The sequence below is a fragment of the Struthio camelus genome, chromosome 21, assembly GCF_040807025.1.
Source record: "Struthio camelus isolate bStrCam1 chromosome 21, bStrCam1.hap1, whole genome shotgun sequence".
NCBI classification, from domain to species: Eukaryota; Metazoa; Chordata; class Aves; order Struthioniformes; family Struthionidae; genus Struthio; species Struthio camelus.
Genome location: NC_090962.1, coordinates 12,113,741 through 12,127,237, shown reverse-complemented (window position 1 = coordinate 12,127,237; position 13,497 = coordinate 12,113,741). Strand labels below are relative to the sequence as shown.

General features: G+C 54.8%; 3 protein-coding genes across 4 annotated transcripts; all 3 read left to right on the top strand.

Moving 5' to 3' along the window:
* Positions 1–417: 417 nt before the first annotated feature.
* C1QA (complement C1q A chain) lies at positions 418–3,767 on the top strand. Its single transcript, XM_009689606.2, has 4 exons — positions 418–526; positions 683–812; positions 2,329–2,500; positions 2,643–3,767. Exons 3-4 carry the CDS (start codon positions 2,338–2,340, stop codon positions 3,209–3,211), a joined length of 732 nt encoding a protein of 243 aa, XP_009687901.1. The 5' UTR covers positions 418–526; positions 683–812; positions 2,329–2,337; the 3' UTR covers positions 3,212–3,767.
* A 970-nt stretch (positions 3,768–4,737) lies between these two features.
* Positions 4,738–7,222, top strand: C1QC (complement C1q C chain). The gene is made up of 3 exons (XM_068915871.1): positions 4,738–4,952; positions 5,594–5,783; positions 6,183–7,222. Exons 2-3 carry the CDS (start codon positions 5,603–5,605, stop codon positions 6,737–6,739), a joined length of 738 nt encoding a protein of 245 aa, XP_068771972.1. The 5' UTR covers positions 4,738–4,952; positions 5,594–5,602; the 3' UTR covers positions 6,740–7,222.
* Positions 7,223–8,771: 1,549 nt separating this feature from the next.
* On the top strand, positions 8,772–12,473 carry C1QB (complement C1q B chain). 2 transcript variants are annotated; one of them, XM_009689607.2, is made up of 3 exons: positions 8,772–9,249; positions 10,609–10,781; positions 11,201–12,473. In XM_009689607.2, the coding sequence occupies exons 1-3, from the start codon at positions 9,083–9,085 to the stop codon at positions 11,773–11,775; spliced, it is 915 nt and encodes a 304-aa protein (XP_009687902.2). In that variant the 5' UTR covers positions 8,772–9,082; the 3' UTR covers positions 11,776–12,473. The 2 variants fall into 2 exon arrangements, with proteins under 2 accessions (XP_009687902.2, XP_009687903.2); XM_009689608.2 differs by having other exon boundaries at positions 9,068–9,249; positions 10,612–10,781.
* The last annotated feature ends 1,024 nt before the right edge of the window (positions 12,474–13,497 follow it).

Genomic DNA, 13,497 nt, shown 5'->3' with positions numbered 1-13,497 from the left:
TAGGGCTGGGAAGAAGAGCCTCACAAAGGGGTAACTTAGATCCCCATCTCTTTGCTTTTCTTTCCATGGCAGGAATGAATATGCTCTTCGTAGTGGACCAAACGCACAAGGCCTCTGCAAAGGGATGAGCGGCTGAGCAGTGAGTGAGGGGAGAGCTTGAAGTAGAGACCCAAAGGTGAGATTTAAGAAATGGGGTCCAGTGAGGGGGAAATGAGAAGGGTGCAGGTGACAGGGAGAGTGATGGGACAGGAAACTGGGGACAGGGCTGAAGATTGAGGTGATGTAGAAACAGTGGGTGGGACTGGCTGGAAATCAGGGTCCAGGGATGCACCCAGGGGCAGCAAGCACTGGCATTTGCTCTGGTTCCTCTTCCAAGAGCTGGTCATCGAACTAGCCCTTTGCCGCGCTAGTCATTGCTTTCTGAGCACATACAAAGGGTTGGTCCGTCCTGTCAGCCCTCTGTGCTGACAGCCTGTGCAAGCGTAGGTTAACGTCCGCACTGAAGGATAGCATGCTGCTGGGATAGGTGAGAACCTCTTTCCTGGGGACCTGGAAGAGGCCAGCATTTCTACAGAGCAAGCCATTCCCTGCTGATGTCTGGCGCAGGCAGGACTGAGCACGGGTCAGGCACCAAAAGGGGAAATACACACAAAAAAACGAAACTTGGCACTTCTCTTCCCAGATCAGGCAACCTGCTGTGCACGCAAGTACATACCCCCCACCCTGCTGCTCTTCCTCCTCGATCCTGGGGAAGAGCTGCCAGAAAATAGAGCTGCCTGCTCAGACTGCTTTGCCCTCAGCCCGACAAGCAGGTAAGTCACCCTGAAGCGCCATGATACATCCCTCTGCCACAGCCTTCCAGTCCTTGCTCCCTGGCCTCCTCCTTTCTCCCCTTCACTCCCCAGAAAAAAAGGGAGAAGGTGATGTGGGGGACAAATCTGTTCTCTCTCCATGGCATGGATGTGGGCAACTCTGGGCTCTGCAGGGCTGAGCACCCTGGGCTTTGGGGAAGGTCTGTGCGCTTAGGAGGTCCCTCATCTCTCCCAGATCTATGTGGTGGGGATCTGAATCCCCCCCTGCCTGTCTTTTCCATGTCCTGGTTCTGCAGGGGCTGGGGGTCTCCCGGGGTGGTGGGATAGTCTTGGAGGCTTGTGTCCTGTCTGGATTGCTCCTGCATGTTTTCCTTGCTGCCTCAAGGGCTTGAGCCTTCTCTGAAGGCAACTATTGGTGCTGCCTGGGTGATTAGGGCAAGAGAAACATCCCCAGGGGAGTGAGATTTCCTCCAGCTCTTTAAAATATTGGCAGAGATAGGGATGGTGAGGGTTGGTGGCAAGGGCAAAGCCTTTGGTTACTCTTTTATTCTCTGATGCCTGACAAACCCTTGGGAGAAGAGATCCCCAGATTCCCGACAAACCCTTGAGAGAAGGGACATCCACCACCCGCCCTTCAATCAAAGGTTCATGCACCATGCCAAGTGCCTGCAACAGAAAAGTAAAACTTGACCTGAAGTGGTAGCAAGCACAGCCTCTTCCTGCACTGCAGTCAGTGACCCCCATCCCCTACTTTGGGCCAGGTTTGCTCTTCTCCCCCCAGCCATCCTCTTCTATCTTGTCTCTTTGCATCCTTTCCCTTCATGTACTCTCTGTCCTGAGGGACTTCTGCTCCATACATCAGTGCTTGCCCTTCTAACATTTGAAAAGGCACCTCGTGTGCCTGCAACTGATGTGTGACCACCCACCCCTGGGCTGTGCACAGAGTGCTGAAGGGTATATGCCATGCACCGGGTCCCATGCTCTCTAATCCCACAGCCCTGCCATGGGCCTGTATCAAAGCTTTTCAGTAGTTTGGATGATTCAGATCGTGCAATGAATTTGTCTCAAAATACTTTCATGAAGTTTCTTTCACCATTTCAAGTGTTGTCCTGTTAATGTGAATCGATCCATGCATGGGCAGCATGGCAGATCTGTACATGCGTTTTTATCTGAGCACACAGGTGCATCACACATGTCCACAGGTCTGGACAAGTGCATGTTTATGCTTGCCTTTCTGTGTCCATGGTTCGTCTGTCCTTGTGTGCACTGCACGCGTGCACTGTGCGTGTACATGTCTGCACGACTGGGTTTGGATGATGCTACTACCATGGGTGTGGGAGCACATCAGCTTAGGTCTAATTTTTGCCTTTGTAATGCAGGGGTTTGGGCAGGGATGCATCCACACATGTGTATATGCACTGAGGTGGACCCTATGCTCACCTATGGGGAGTGAAGCTTGCATGTGTGTTTTGTGTGCCTGCCTCCACCCCAGATTTCCCCACTCTTGTGTTTGCAGAAAGGCAGGATGCAACTCAGGTTCTGGTTGGTGACTGGCACGCTGGCAGTAATCCTGGGCACGACCTCACCTCAGGAGACCGTGTGTCGGGCACCAGATGGCAAGAACGGCATCCCAGGGCCCCCTGGCCTTAATGGGAGGCCAGGACAGAAGGGTGACATGGGAGAGCCAGGTAAGGGAGGGGCTGGGCACGTGTGGTGCTAGGAACCTCAGGCCTCCTGGTAGAAGCATCATGGGCTGTTGAAGCAGATCCCATGAGATGCCAGATGTGCCAGCCATGGTACAAGCTGAGCATCTTCATTGCTTCTCCCCAGGGAAACCAGCACAAAGAACTGGGATCCGTGGACTCAAAGGTGATGAAGGTGAGCCAGGGCCTCCTGGCAACCCAGGAAATCAAGGCTACCATGGTCCAAGTGGCCCCCCTGGGCTTCCGGGCCAGCCAGGGCCGAAGGGGCCCAAGGGGAAGGCTGGCAACATCAAGGAGCAGCCACGTCCTGCCTTCTCAGCCTCGCGGAAGTCTCCGCCACACAGGGGCAACACCGTAGTATTTGACAACATCATCACTAACCAGGAAAACTCCTACAGTGCCCAGACTGGGGAGTTCACCTGTCGTGTCCCTGGCCTTTACTACTTCGCCTACCAGGCCATCTCCAGTGGAGACCTCTGTCTGCACATCACCAAGAACAGGGAGAGTGTGGTCAGCTTCTGTGACAACAACAGCCACAACATCCTGCAGGTGAACTCAGGCAGCGCTGTGCTCAGCCTGGCCGCAGGTGATAAGGTCTCTGTGACCTTCAACCCCTTGAAAAGCAACATGATTTACAGTGGCTCCGAGGCAGACAGTGTCTTCAGTGGCTTCATGTTGTTTCCTCAAACGGGCTGATAGACCGTCAACTTCCTGCTGGCCAGCCTGGACCTGATCTGCTTAGTACCAGAGCATTGCTGTGTGCATGTGTGTGTGTGTGTGTGTGTGTGTTTGTGCCCCACAAGTGCATAGGGTGGCTTTATGTCATGGCCATTGGGGCTGTCCCTGCACAGGGGACAGTCATGAACTCTGCTACTGCCCCAGGACTGTGCTTCCACCAGTGTCATGAAGTGATCAGGCTGTGGGTGACCACCACAGTGATGAGACCTTTGCCTCCAGGCTGTGCTGAGACTGCCTCTCTGTCGGAGATGGGCAGGAAAGCACGCTTCCTCCCTGAGGCAGAGGAGTCTTGGCCCCAGCAGCCCTTTTTGCTCCTGTGTTTTCAGATCCTATGCCAGAGGGGATCAGTGGTCACCAGGGCCACTCACCGACTGCGGCCCTTTGTTCCTGAATGGGAAATCACCACATGCCACCACTTTTGCTGCACTAACCATTGCAAACGCCTTTCTGGCGCAAGGCCACTATTGCTTTTCACATCCTTCCCATCACCACAAATAAACCCTTTCTTCCTTGACGGCCACTTGAGTTTTCTTTCCTGTTCATGCACCTTCCCCAGACCATTGATGTACTGGGCCCCTTCCCAAGCTGTGCAGAGAAAGAAGCGATTCCAGTTTGTCCGTGGCCAAGTGCAGACCCCAATTGCAAAGGTAGAGTGGCAGTGGGGAACTGAGCGTACAAGCAGAGCCAACACTTGGAGGGAGGAAAAGGGGAAATCTCCTGGACTAGCCTATAAGTAGCCTTTCCCCAGTGAGTCCAAGCCAGCTGCCCTGTACAGGGGTAAATATAGGTAGCAAAGCATGCACTTCACCAAATGGGCCTCTCTTGACACCCAGACCCTCCCAGGGAGAGGAATTACGGCTGTGGTCCTCCAGTCTTTCACCAATGAGTAACGAAGGGATCAGGGTGATGGGTGGGTGATACATGTATGCTCGGAGTGATACCAGGGGCAGTATAGCAGGCTGGGTGCCCCAGATCGGTAGCAGGTAGCCAGGCAGCATCCGGGAAACTGCATGGGTGCCAAACAGTAGGACTGTTGCTCAGAGCAGCTGCTCAGTTCGGTCAAAGATGCCACCATTCCCAAGGCAGTGAGGAGGAAGCCAGGTCACCGTCTTTGGAACCTCCAGCACCCCTTGGTGAGGGATATTTGGGCCCTGGCACCTCCAGGAGCAGGCAGGGCTGGTGAAGCACAGGGCAGCAGTGCAAAGAGGACAGCCAGCCCACAAGCCAAAAACCCTGAAGGAGAAACACCTTTTGGTCACCAGGACCCTCTCTGCTCATCATCTGTCATGCCAGCATCTCCCATCCAGGCTGGCCTAACTTCACAGCCAGGCCTTACACCAGCCCTTCTCCATTGCGCAGATGGCTCTGGCTTCATAGAGCTGGTGCAAAGGTCTGCTTCCTGCTGCTCTCTGCCCTTCCCCTCAGAAATGAGGTAAGGTTGGGGGAAAGGAGTGCAGGTCTTGCTGGACAGGCAGGGAAGTGCTTGCTCAGGGGAAATGGTCAAACAGGAGGATGTGAAACTTGGGTGGGGGCCAGCCGGGGGGTTGCGGCTCCCTAAGAGCCCTTTCCTAACTTGGAGGCTTCCTCTGTAAGGGTGTTGCAGAGGCAGCTCTGCACTGTGCTGTGCTAGGAGGCAGTGCTCACAGAAGCCAGACCTCTCAGCAGTGCAGGACCCTGTGCCCTGTGTCCCCCACCAGAGGTAAGAGAAGCAGCGGGGTCCATCTTTCTGGGGTGAGCAGCATGGTGCAGGGCTGGGCTGTGTGAGAGGAGGAGGAGGCAGAGGCACTGCCAGGCACTCTGGTTGCACACCAGTCAGGGGGAGGAGGGTGCAACTTGCCCCGGCTGTGGGGAGCTGGGGGGAGACCTGTTGCCCAGGGGCAGGCACAGTCCTGGGAGATCCCTGACAGACAGGGTCTTGCAGGGGGGACCCTGATAGGCATAGCCAGGAAAGTCAGGCTGCTGCTGAAGGAAGGATCCAGAAAGCAAACGCCCCTGAGCACGGTGCAACTCTCTGCAGCAGTGTGCACATTTGCAGGGGGCTCTGGCCACTGAACCAGAGGCGGTCAGAGATGGCTACTGGTAGCACAGGACCTCCCAGCTTCTTTCAGACTGAGAGTCCAAACCCCTGTGGCATCATGATGAGCCAGGGGCCGTCTCCATGCTTCTGCCTCCCCCCTGTCTGGCAATGGGCATGGGGAGCCCATGAGAAGCCAGGTGCCCCTAGTGCTGTAAACCCTGTTAACTGGTTGCCCCATGCCTCAGCACCTCAAGGAGTGGTGCCTCCCTAGCCCCTGCAGTTGCCCCTCACTCCAGTGCTCTCTTCCTCTTTCTGTACTCCAGAGCACCAAAATGGGACAGAGCTTTCAGGTGCAGCTTGATATAGTCCTCACCCTCCTACTCCTGCCTCTGGGGGCTGCAGTGACCGGAGACACCTATCACAATTGCTATGGGGCTCCAGGCCTGCCAGGCCTGCCAGGAATGCCGGGCAAGGATGGCCGGGATGGGCTGAAGGGAGCCAAAGGCGAGCCAGGTGAGTGAGCAAGGAAGGGAATCATGGGGCCTGTTAAATGGGCGATGTTGCATCTGCTGTGGCCTGTCTGCCTCCATCACAGGAGGGCAGTGTCCCTGTAGCTGGATCTGTGTGAGGGAGAGCCTTTGTCCAGGCACGGCTCTTCCCAAGAACAGCTTGGACAGGACATCCAGAAACTCCAAGCTGCTATGCTAATCCCAAGCATGGATGCTCTCCCTGGGCCTGCCTAGGCAAGGCCTGAGGAACTGCTCAGGTTTACCAACCTCTGCAGGCAGGGCAGGAGGAGAGGCTGGAGAGAGGAAAGGACTCCTTTCCTATCTCAGAGAGGGGGGGAAGAGGGGCCTTTCCCCACACCCTGCTGTTGTGGCTGACTCCTCTTCACCTCCCACTGCCCTACAGGCATCCCAGCCATTCCTGCTACTCAAGGGCCCAAGGGTATGAAAGGGGAACCAGGCAGTCCTGGCTTGCCAGGTAAGACTGGCCCCGTCGGTCCCCCTGGTCCTCGTGGAGACCCAGGAATGATGGGCACTGCTGGAGAGCCAGGCATGCCAGGCAGCTACAAGCAGAAGCACCAGTCAGCGTTTTCGGTGACGAGGCAGACTAGCGTATACCCCTTGAAGAACGTCCCCGTGGTGTTCAACCATGCCATCACCAACACAAACAATGACTACAATACCACCACAGGCAAGTTCACCTGCAAGCTCCCTGGCCTCTACTACTTTGTCTTCCACACTTCACAGACAGCCAACCTCTGTGTCATGCTATACAAGAACATGAATAAGGTGGCCAGCTTCTGTGACCACAAGACCAACACCATGCAGGTAAGCTCAGGTGGGATCCTCCTCCATCTGGAAGCTGGACAGCAGATCTGGCTGGCAGTGAATGATTACAATGGCATGGTGGGCATCAGTGGCTCCGACAGCATCTTCTCAGGGTTCCTGCTCTTCCCGGACTAGAAGACTGCCAGATCCCACCTTAGCATGCTGAGCTCTTCTCCCTGCCATGCAAATGCTGTCACTCACCACCAGGCCTTTGCTAACGCCTCGCCATGGCAAAGTTTGTCTGCTAGGATGGCAGACCCAATGAGGGTGTCAGCCCCAGCAGCTGGCCACAATCCCCTGGGCTGGAGACTGACTGGGCTGAATATTGAGAACAAGCACATCTGACTACATCTGTGCCCCAAGGGACGCTGCCAAGCCTCTGAGGACCTGCTGGCACTGCCATGTGCAGCATAACACACAGATCACTTGCTTTCTGCCCTGATAACCCCACATTACCTTCTGCTACCCAAACCCAGGGCCCAAAGGTGTCTGTGTCTCTCACCTTCCCACTTCAGTTGCATCAGTGACAAGCACAAGCCAAGTGGTCTGGAGCAGGCTTGCAGCAGGCACTTTGCAATGACTTGGCTGTGGCAAGTGTCAATAAACCTTCCCCCAGTGTGCCTGGCCCAGTGTCATTTTTTTTCTTTATTCCTTGGCTTTCTGCAGGCAAAGCCTGCAGAAATGGATGCGTGGCAGGACGGATGTGCTGTGCAACATGTTAATGTGTATGTGAGTGTGTGAGAGAGACCTGGGTGTCCTTGAGCTCTTGCTGGCCAGCCCATGCTCAGCTTCGGTAAGTGAAAGACACTGTCCATAACCCCAGTTTTGCTCTATTGGGGTAAGGGGTAAGAGCCTCAGCTGCACTGATCACAGGAAGGGCATGATTCCTGAGACCACACATACAGTTCTGGCCTATAGAGTACCAAGGCTCTTTGTGGCAGGAGTGCTAGTATTCCCCTTCCTGCCCAAGTGTGTGTAGTTTAGATATAGAGGGCCACAAACCACACAGCAAAACACACAGCCAGCCCTCAGGCAACTGGGACATCCTCAGGCTCACCAGTGACCACCCCACTGATTTCAGAGCACATCTGAAGGGCTCCATCACCCCAGACGGTGCAGTGCAGGCACCAGAAACTTGTCTGGGGATAGACTCTTTGCTGCCAACTCAGAACAAGTGGTGAAAGGGTGCCTGAAGGAATTATATGGTGCTGGGGTTAGCAGGGGTTCAGCACTGGAAGTACAGATGTGGAGGGAGGATCCAGCCTCAGGCCAAACCTGAGAGATTTTTGCATGGGAGAGCAGGATTTCCACAATGTCCAAGTACAGGCTGCTCACCTCTTGGCTAGGGAGGGCTGGTGGGTATGGCTTTAGGAGATGACTCTTCTTTGGTGTCTTGAGTTGTCACCCTCAGTGACCATCCAGGGCTGCAACCCCTGGATGCTACCCAGGGGTAGCTACCCCGCCTCTCAGCTACCCAGAGAACAGATATGAGCCACATCCAAGGACCCGGGTTGCCTCTGCTGTGTGCAGCAGGACACCAGTTAGCAGCCTCACCACAGCAGGCCTGAACGCGGCTTGCTCCCTGTGAGCATGACTGCTGTCAGGCATAATAATGCCCCAAGGTGCAGGGTTTGCTCTGCAGAGGTCTGGAAGGATGTACCTGTAGGGACAGGCTTTGGGAAGGACAAACATTGATTGCCACACAGAAGAGGCCTCCCAGAAGCAAACAGAAGGATCCCATGGCTGTGGAGGCTACAGAGCCCATCATAAACAAATGGAGATGCCTCCTGGTGGCAAGCATTGTGCAGGAGAAGGGGAGAGCTCATGTGCTTGAATGTCTTATGCTTCATCTCCAAAAGACGTTGGCAGAAATTGAGATGGGAAGTGCTTTTATTGCAAGGTGAAATCACATCCTACTGAGAACATTTAGGAGAGCCTGGGGGCCAGATTCAAGGGCATGGAGGCTGACACCATGTCACATCCTCTGTGCCTGCTGGCACCTTCCGAACAGAGACAGATACATGTGGAGAAGCCTAAAGGATGCTCACAAAATGCATTCATACGTCTCCAGAACTCCTCTGAGAACGACTGTCATTGGCTTCTTGCCTGCAACAGAGACAAGTAGAAGAGGCTGAATTGCAAAAGCAAGGTAGCAAAGGGGGATGCTGACTTCCACCACTGTGATGGCCTGATCCTGCACAATTTCATCAGTGCAGTTGCATTAGCCTCAACAGGACTGGCCTGGATTTATGCAGCCGCCACATGGACAAAGACAAGGACCTCTTGAGGGACTACCCAGAATTTTCCTTGACCCCATGGCAGCATTCCCCAAAGCAAACATGATATTAGACAGGGCCCAGAGGACAGAGTGAAAATCTCTCTGCTTCTCAGGGTTGGAGTTGTACAGCTGAAGGGCCCCAGGGTGTTCTCTGAGGACTTCATGTTCTGCTGAGCTGGTGGATAGCACTTGTAGGGGATATGAAAGTGCCAGTGAGGAAAGGACAGGAGCTAAAGATAAAAAAAGGGATGTGGCTGGATCCTTTCACAACACTTTATTTGCATCAGACTTCTGCTTCCCCCCAGGGCCATTTCCAAGCAGGACTCTGGTGTGTCCTGTTCCCAGTTCGTGCCACAAGAAGCTCAAGGTAAGAGCAAACTACTTGTAAAGCTGAGACCTAGCTCCCTCCCTCGGGTAAGAATGCAGGGGGAACCCAGCAGCACCAGGATGACAGTCACTCCCATGTGTAGGGCTCCCGAAGGGTCCAAATCAGCCACTGGCACTTTGCTGTGGCCTGGAACAGAAGAGAAAGGGGGGCTGCTGGAGCTGGGGTTGATGGAGTTCCCTGCCTGGGGCCGCAGCCCTTTGTGTCCCACTGGGGAGAAGGGGAGAGAGAAAGGAAAGATAAGAAAGGCTCAGGGACCGAGCGGCAGTCTGAAAGCTGCCATGGGCACGTCTCCCTTCCCTGAAGCGCTCTTTTTATCAACCTGAGCTTGAGCTGGGAGCCTGAGAATTGGACCTGGTGCCTGTCGTGTCCGAATTAGAGATGCCGTGGCTGGAGGAGCTGACTCGCCTGCCCCTTTTCCCACTGACCCCTGGAAAAATCACTCCTGGAGTGCCAGAGAGTGTGATTGGGATACTGTGATGTCCAGATACAGTCCAAAAATGCCCAGGGCTAACCCCACACCAGGCAGCACCAGGAGAACTCTCTGGGAAGCAGCTAAGCTGTAAGATGCAGGGAGGGCAATAGGAAGATGGGGCCACAGGGACTGGAGGCTGATTTGACTTTCCTAGTAAGGCTGATGAGATGTAGAAATGCTCTTGGTCCTGCGGCAGGGCAGAACCTGGAGCCCACAGGAGTTAGGAGGAGAGGTCTGGGGATATTTTTTTCTATCTGCAGGGACTAAAGCTGGTTCTCAGATATGCTGGAAGAAAGCGAGAGATATCCCCTTGCAGATGATGAAGCTGCTCTGGCTCAGAGAAAGATTTGCCCCTACATATTATGGTCCTGGGATGCGTTGGGGAATTTCTTCTCTCAGGGAGCCCTGGGAACTCAGAGCAAGGTCCTGCAGTATGTAAGTGTGCTGCTTTTCTCCTGCAGCCCATCTGCAGCAAACACAGACTCTTGCTTCCCCATTGCTCTCTGCATGGCAGCAGCACAACCAGGCTGGACAGGAAGCCTCTGGGATAGGCTAACCTGCCCCCCTAATATATAAACTCTGCCCTTCAGCCAGAGCTGAAGCTCTGGACACTTGTACACTGCAATATAAGAGTTGGAAGAGACTGGTCCATCCCTAGGGCAAAAGCCTTCCCATGCTCAAAGGGGCTGGTCCCTCCACGGCCAGGAGCAGGGTAGATTTGGCTTCATAGCAGGATGTTTTCCCTCCCTGATGGTATTACCTAGGGTTGCTTCTAGGCATTGTCCTCCAGAGCTATGTAGAGTGGCTGCTCCATCCCTCTCACTGCCTGAGGACCTGTAGCCCTGCAGTGTCTTTCTGTGCTCCAGCAGGGAAAACGAGATGCGGACTGTGGGGGTGATGCTGATCTGCCTCGCTGGAGGGCAGCTCACAAGTGCCACACTCTGCAAGACCTATGGCACCATCCCAGGCATCCCCGGGTCACCAGGCCAGCCTGGCAGGAATGGCATAGATGGGGAGAATGGCCAAAAGGGGGAGCGAGGTAAGGAGGAGACTGTGGGTGGGGAAAACATCATCCTACTAAGAGCAAGAGCAGGCAAAAGGCAGTGCCAGGCCTGGGAAATCAATGCAATTGGGGTCACTGTCTACCAGGACAGCAAGGCTCTTCGAGATGTTACCAGGCATGGGTGATGGCTGGGGACCAAAGGGACCAGGTAGACTGGAGCAGCAGGAAGAAAACATGCTAAGAAATCTGGAGAGGGAGGGCATACAGATCAGATAGCAAGGGGAGTCGTGTGTATCAGGTGGGCAGGGGTCTCAGCTGACCCACACTCCTGCAATTTCGTCCTCTGTGCCCTCTCTGCAGACCTGCACTATATGAAGTGGGGGGGGGGGGGTGTCACAGAGCCCAGACATGCTGGCTCAGCTGCAACCATAAAAGCTGTTCCTCCTATTTCCTAGGTCCCCCTGGCCACGTGGAGGATGAAGAAGAGATTGGGGAGAAGGGAGACCCAGGGGCACCGGGGTACCCTGGGAAGGTTGGCCCCAAGGGCCCCACAGGTTCAAAGGGAGTTCCAGGCATCATGGGTCCTCCTGGGCCCCAGGGAGACTCTGGTGACTACAAGACCAATCTGAAGTCTGCCTTCTCAGCTGCCAGAAGGATTAGCTTCCTCCCACGCCGAGAGCAGCCCATCCGCTTTGACCGCATCATTACCAACGAGAACAGCCACTATGAGAACCGATACGGCCGTTTTACCTGCCAGATCCCAGGCATCTACTACTTCACCTACCATGTCACATCCAAGGGCAACCTGTGCATCAACATAAAGAAAGGCCGGGGTGGCAGCAAGGGTGAGAAGGTGGTGACCTTCTGTGACTACGTGCAAAACAGCTACCAGGTCACCACGGGTGGTGTGGTGCTCAAGATGGCAGCAGAAGAGTCTGTCTGGCTGGAACCAACAGAGAAGAACTCCGTCGTAGGGATCGAAGGGGCTGACAGCACCTTCTCTGGCTTCCTGATCTTCCCTGAGGCTTAGTCTTCTGCAGACACCACCTGCACCCCTTCTGTAGCCCCTTTCCTGCTGCTGGCCTCTGCTAACTGCAGCAGAGGGCCAAGGTCTCCCTTGGAAAAGACTCTGCTCTAGACATGGTGCCCTGAGCCCCTTGGGGTGTAAGTGCCTATTCCCACTGGCCAGGAACGTTAAATGACTGCTCCTTGTGCTGCTGGTTCCTTCCTGCCCAGGTTTTGCCTCTACTTCTCTGTCTCAGAGCCTGGTTCTGGAGCTTTCCGAGCTCTTGGGTACTGTTAGGGAAGAGGGAAGGGAGAGCAGCCTTTAAATTCACACAGCACACCAAAGACCGAAGCAGGCATAGCTAAAGCAAGGGCAGCAAGGAGCGCATATGTCAAATGTTTGGGTGTGAAATAAGCAGTCTGCCTCCCGCAACACAGCACGATGCCTGGCTGGGCCGTTCTCAGCAAGTGCAGTGGGATCACAGACCTGTGCTTTCCCCAGGCCAGGAGATGCTGGATAAAGCTAAGCCTGACAGCCAGCAGGCATTCTGTTGCAGCCTGGACGCTTTGATACCCACCCACCTGAAGAACATGCAGATCGCCAGGCCAACCCTACCACTTCCCAGGACACTGCTTCTTGTACATCAGGGTGCAGACCAGGCTTACTTGCACCTCATCACTGCTGAGCAGAGCCAGTCAATAAACGCAATTCCTGCTACAGACCACGCTGAGTAAATGCATCTCCTTCCAGAGCCACCCAGAGAAAGTCCTGGCCCAGGGTTAGCACAAAAAGAGAGGAAGCCGAGTCTCTAGCAGTGGGGACATATTGGGAAAACTGGGGACACTGGGTACTGGGGGGTGTATGGGGAGCCACTGGAGTTGGTGGTGGGCTGTAGAGCTTGGTAGGGTCTGGGGACACCCCATCTCTCCTAGCCCTTAGAAGGAGCTGACAACAGAGAGTTGCTTAATGCAAGATGAGTCACATATATGTGGGGAAGTCAGAGCTTGCTGCCACGATTGAATAAACCCTCCTTAAGTTTCCTCCAAAGCTCATCAGCCCCATTTCTGATGACAGGACAAATGCATCCGATGGGGATAACAGTCTCAGAGCACATCCACAGCCTGGTTACAGACACTAGCCCCAAAGCTAGCTATATACAGGTACAGCTGGTGGGGCTGTACAGCCCCACAGCTCCAGGGAATGCTGCTAGCCCCTAATGCAACTGGGCGGGGTCCAGAGCTGCCCTATAACCACGGTAAAGGATCCACAAACTCAAAGCCCATAGCTCAGCCAACCTGCCCCCCCTTTCCCCCCCCGGAGATGGCTTTATCCTTAGTAGAACTGACAGTCCCAAGGGCCTCTAGATGTACTAGAGCTGAGGACCCCAAGTACGTCCTTCTCCCTAGGACAGGTGACAATCCAGGGCTGTACCTATGAATGCAACAGTAGGTTACCTGCAGCCCCCAGGCCAGCCACGGCAGGCAGGACCAAGAGCTGTGGGGTACAGAGCCATGGAGCTATACGCGAGATGATTGGGACGTAGAAGAGGAGAGTCTTTGTGAGGGGCTTTAGCTCACAGTTTCACCCTGCACAGGTCTCCAGAGGAGCAGGAGCAGCCTACCTCTGCTACAGCATGGGATGGTGGCTTCTGGAGCTTCCTGGGCTTGCATGGTATTGGTGCAGCAAGCAGTCAGTTTGAAAGCCCCAGGTTTTTTCCAGGGTGGTTTACCGGCAGGTGGCACTGGA